At 53.7% G+C, this 4,616-nt stretch overlaps 1 protein-coding gene across 1 annotated transcript in view; it reads right to left on the reverse strand.

Moving 5' to 3' along the window:
• Positions 1-4,616, reverse strand: part of UBASH3B (ubiquitin associated and SH3 domain containing B) — a 37,283-nt gene that overhangs the window by 27,358 nt on the left and 5,309 nt on the right. The window contains exons 6-8 of the mRNA XM_014543241.1: positions 3,952-4,160; positions 1,660-1,792; positions 146-266 (exon numbers count right to left, since the gene is read on the reverse strand). Coding sequence (XP_014398727.1) covers positions 146-266; positions 1,660-1,792; positions 3,952-4,160 — 463 coding nt within the window. The remainder of the gene's footprint in view (positions 1-145; positions 267-1,659; positions 1,793-3,951; positions 4,161-4,616) is intronic.

The raw sequence follows: 4,616 nt of genomic DNA on the forward strand, positions 1-4,616 counted from the left end.
GACCCCTGTGAAAGGGTCATTCGACCTCCAAAGGGGTCAGAACCCACAGGTTGAGAACCGCTGATCTAGATAAAGGTAGCTTGACTGTGCCCTCTAGAGGCCACAATAGGCATAGCAATGCTGAAGAGGACAAACAGCTCCTCACCTTTGGCATCAAAGCACTGGGATAGCCAGTACTTCCCAAAGACGACGTCCATCCTCTCGCCGTGCCGACACACGAAGAGGCATCTCTTCTGGGGGCCAGGCTGGCTGCTGGCCCTCAGAGGCTGCAGGTGAGAAACAGCTGTTAGTGGAGAGAAGACAGTGGACAGGCCCGGGCCAGGCACAGGCCAGCTGAGCTCCAGAGCGGGTTCTGCGAATGTATGACTTGGCCTGTCCTCCTGCAGACCTCACAGGTTATTCTGAGGCTCAAATGCGATGAACTGCAGTGCTTTGCGAAATCAGAAGGGTTAGAAAATGGCCTTATCAGTGCGACTGCTATGGTCCGTAGAGGAGCAGTAACTGCTTAGAGATGAAACTAGCTGGCACGTAGAGAAAGCCACTGGTGGGACGGCGTCCTCCCCTCGGCAAAGGCCTCTTCAGCTCCCTCAGGGAGTGAGGACGCTCATTACCACAAACACGTCTGCCTCACCTCTATGTGCCTGGTGTCAGACCACATGGTCCTGTGGTCTCCTCCAACAGTGAGGGCCTGCCTTCCTGCTCTAACCATGTTTAGGCTCTATTGTCCAACTCATACATGTTGGTGCTCCCGGAAATGGTTCTACGTCAGGTGATGAAACAGGGCCTGGTCAAAGGCATGTCCAGATGATGTTGGTTTCTACAACTGCCGGGTGGGTTGCGGTAGATGTCCCTCCATGCCTTCTTTCTGAGCGATTCCCCGTTTCCCTAGGGCTACAGGCATCACACTGGCCAGCATTTACCTTGGTGCCCGAGGAGGAAGTTAATATGTGGGGGTGGCATGCCTTCCCCATATCTTCCCTTCCTGTTTTCTAATTCAAGCCCTGGGCTCTAGCCAAAGTGATCTAGTCTCTTGATCCTCAACATGTCTGAACTTTCAACTTGCCTTTGTATTGTTCAAACTACTCTCCCAACTCTTCATTCTGCAAACTTTCTGACATATACCAAGCGCTCCAATGTACACTGAACACTCACTGTGCACCAGGTACTGTGCTAACAGCCTTCTTCTTTCCTTTGATATTTTTCATTAAAGTATAGTTGACATATAATAGTTTCAGGTGTACAACATAGCGATTTGACACTTATATACCTTACAGTGTATAAGTAACCATCTGTCACCACACAGTTATGATATTAATCACTATATTCTCTGTGCTTCCTATTACATCTCCATAACTTATCTATTTTATAAGAGGATTCTGCACCTCTAACTGCTCTTCACCTTTTCACTGACTCCCCGCCCTGTTTCCTCTCATCCTCACCACGGCCTACGACACAGATACAACGATTGCTGCTGCCCGTGCTGACGCGCTCCCCTCTGCGAAGAGCCTCCTGACAGCCGAGACCAGATGCTGGTGGTCCTGTCAGGACCCCGTCTCGCTCTTCTCGTCTCCGGTGTGTATGTCAGCGGCCTCAGCCTCGGTAACAGGTGCTCAGGGGACCTGGAGTGCCGCTGAGGGCGTGCCCTGGTGGCAGCCTCACCTGCGAGGGCTGGCAGACGATGGTGAGGGGCGCCATCTCCCCCAGGCCCTGGTCCTCGTACAACCGCCTGTCCAATATGCCGTCACCGAATGGGAGCGCGTTGGAAGACGATGCATTTAAGATGGAGTAAGAACTGCAGAGGAAGATAAGGAAGAAGGTCACTGCGTCCGCTGGGAGTCCTCAGCCGGGACTGGCAGCAAACGCTCCCTGGACAGGCCCGGGTTGGGGAAGCTCAGCGGGGGGCCCCCTTCCTGGGACGCGCATCTTGCTTCATGCTGACGTCAGCTGCTAATTCATTAGGGGCAGATGGCTTCTCTGTTTGGAATAGACGAACTCACCCCCTGGGCAAGACAGGCCTGCATTCTGTGCTAAGACGCCATAGGCATGGTCTACACTGAAGTCATGGAAAGAATAATGAAGTGTCAATTTTGTACCATTGTTTCCACCTATTTTTCAGGCTCAAAAGAAATAAATAATTCCTGTTGCCTTTCATCTTTTCTGTGGTGATTTTCATCCCGACCCACACATTCCAGGGAGCATTTCTACTGTCTCCCCCACTTTGCCTGTGGCTTCTCACAGTTGAGAAAACCTCATGGTCACTTTCCTCTCTCCTACCCCCGCCCCCTTCTACCTCCCTGTCCCCAAGCCCTTCCTTCCTCTCAGAAACACCTCCAACAAGATCATCACCCACAGGGCATTTCCGACCAGATGCTGGGCCTCAAGCGGAGCTCCCCTTCCTGGTGACACCAGAACTGCAGGAGCCCAAAGAGGCCTCGCTAAACGGAGGCAGCGACTCACACCAGGTTGAAATGATTGGATTAGTAAGACCTCCAAAAAGCCTTGTTTAATAAACACTGCGATTTAAGCATGGCCGTGAGGCAAATCCGGTGACCATCTCTGTCAGCATCCTGGGCAGTATCAAGGGAGAACATTTAAGTGTTAGATTTCTCGCTTCTTTAGAACGAGGGCAGCCACAGGCCCAGTCAGCCCTGCGCAGTCCTGGTTTCTATCTGCTGACCCAGCAATCTGTGCAGTGTAACATCCGCTCTGGATTGTGTATTTTTAACACAGTATTATTCTTAGAATTCTAACTTAAAAAAAACTTATTATAATTAACAATATAATAAAGCTAACTGGTTGTTAGTAAAAAATTCTTTCTAAAAAGTCTATGGCCATAGGTTTGGCTCAGTGGGTAGAGCATCGGCCTGCGGACTGAAGTCCCAGGTTCGATTCCAATCAAGGGCATGTTATCTGGGCTGCAGGCTCAATTCCTGGCTCTGATTGGGGAGCCGGCATGAGGCAACCAATTGATGTGTCTCTCCCACATTGATGTTTCTCTCTCTCTGTCTCTCCCCCTCCTTTCCACTCTCTCTAGAAAACAATGGAAAAATATCATCAGGTAAGGATTAAACAAAACAAAACAAAAAACCTGTCTGATTTTAGTAATTTTAGCACCTTTTCACTCTCCAAGGCGCCCCTTTCTTCAACTGTAAACAGACTCACCCTCTTTATACAAAAGGTCACCCACGCTCACACCAGAAGAGCAGTGTTTCAGCCCTTGCGCACGTCCTGGTCACCAGGGGAGGTTTAACACTCCGCATAGATCGGGACTCACAGTGTGAGGTGGGTCCCGTGTAACAAAGCTGCCTCAGTAAGTGTGATGTGTGGCCAAATGAGACCTATTTTGGTAAAATTCAAGCAACTGTAGACCAAGGAAATCTTGTGCGGTTCACACAGTCTAATGGACGGTTATTCTCTTTTGTTTTAAACTGAGACCTCCCAACATCTCAGAGCTAAAGAAAATCCAGTTTCACTCTCCGATTCCTCAAGCCTGTAGGGCCCAACATGCATGGGTGGAACCTTGGCCCCGCTTGCTTGCCCTGCCCCTTCACTGCTTCCTCAGCTGCTGGAGGCCGGAGAGCCCCTCCCGCAGGCAGCTCCAGGAGCGCGCCCGCCCCTTTCCCCTCTGGGATGAGGCCTGCGCTCCCTCCAGCAGTGGGGGTGTCAGTTCCAGCAAGACCACAGGCAGTGCCTTCTGCTGAGAGCAGGGAGGGGAGCTGAGCTCACACCCAGCGCATCTTCCCAAGGGCCAGGCCTGAGGTTAAGCCCAGGAGGACCAACCAGCCACCCCAATTCTCAGCTCTCCCATCCCCAGGGCAGCTCTTCCCTGGGAGCCTGGAGCCACAGGCTTTCTTCCCGGGCCTCCGTCTACAGTGGCTGCTGCCCGGCGTGTCCAGGTCAAGCCCAGGCCCCCCTCCCGGAAGTCTGCGGGCACAGGCCTCAGCGGCTCACCTGTGGAACACCCAGGTGCTGCACTCGTCGGCCTTGGTGATGTAGTTCTCGGGCAGGAGCCCGGAGCCGCCGGTGGTCAGGGAGGTGCCGTAGACCCAGCCCTCACTGGTGCTGGCCTGCTCCACGGGAGACATGAAGATGAAGTCCCCCGGGACCAGCTCCAGCTCGTCGTCATTCTGGGGGGTGTAGGGGTAGATCACCTGCAAAGTCTGGAGAAGAGAGGGCAGTGAGGCCCCGCCTTGCCCACCGGGCGGCCCGGGTCCTGCGTGAACACGTGCAGGGGGCTCAGCGGGTGCACGGCCTCAGAGGGGAGCCCCTGGGCAGGGACAGGACAAATGAGCTTTAACAAATAAGAGACAAAGAGGCCACGTTATTTTTAGAAACTAATTCATTTGAGCGTCTCTTCCCTAAGTGCCAGCCGAGCCCAATGTGGGTCAGGCAGGCGACCGAGGACAGTGCTGACTAGAGGTGCCCTTGGAAGATGCCGTCGCCTCCCCGCTCTCCAAGGCGGCTTCTCAGAAAGCAGGCGGCCAGCCACCCAGCACTGCCCTGTGCAGGGGAGGCCGCTGCTCAGGAGACGCCGAAGTCTCGAGTCAGGTCCAGCCCAGGCTCCTTGGAAAGGCTAGGGCAGCCGCTGGCATCGGGAGCTGCGTCCTGGCACTGCC

This window comes from Myotis brandtii, unplaced genomic scaffold (genome assembly GCF_000412655.1).
Source record: "Myotis brandtii unplaced genomic scaffold, ASM41265v1 scaffold1089, whole genome shotgun sequence".
NCBI classification, from domain to species: Eukaryota; Metazoa; Chordata; class Mammalia; order Chiroptera; family Vespertilionidae; genus Myotis; species Myotis brandtii.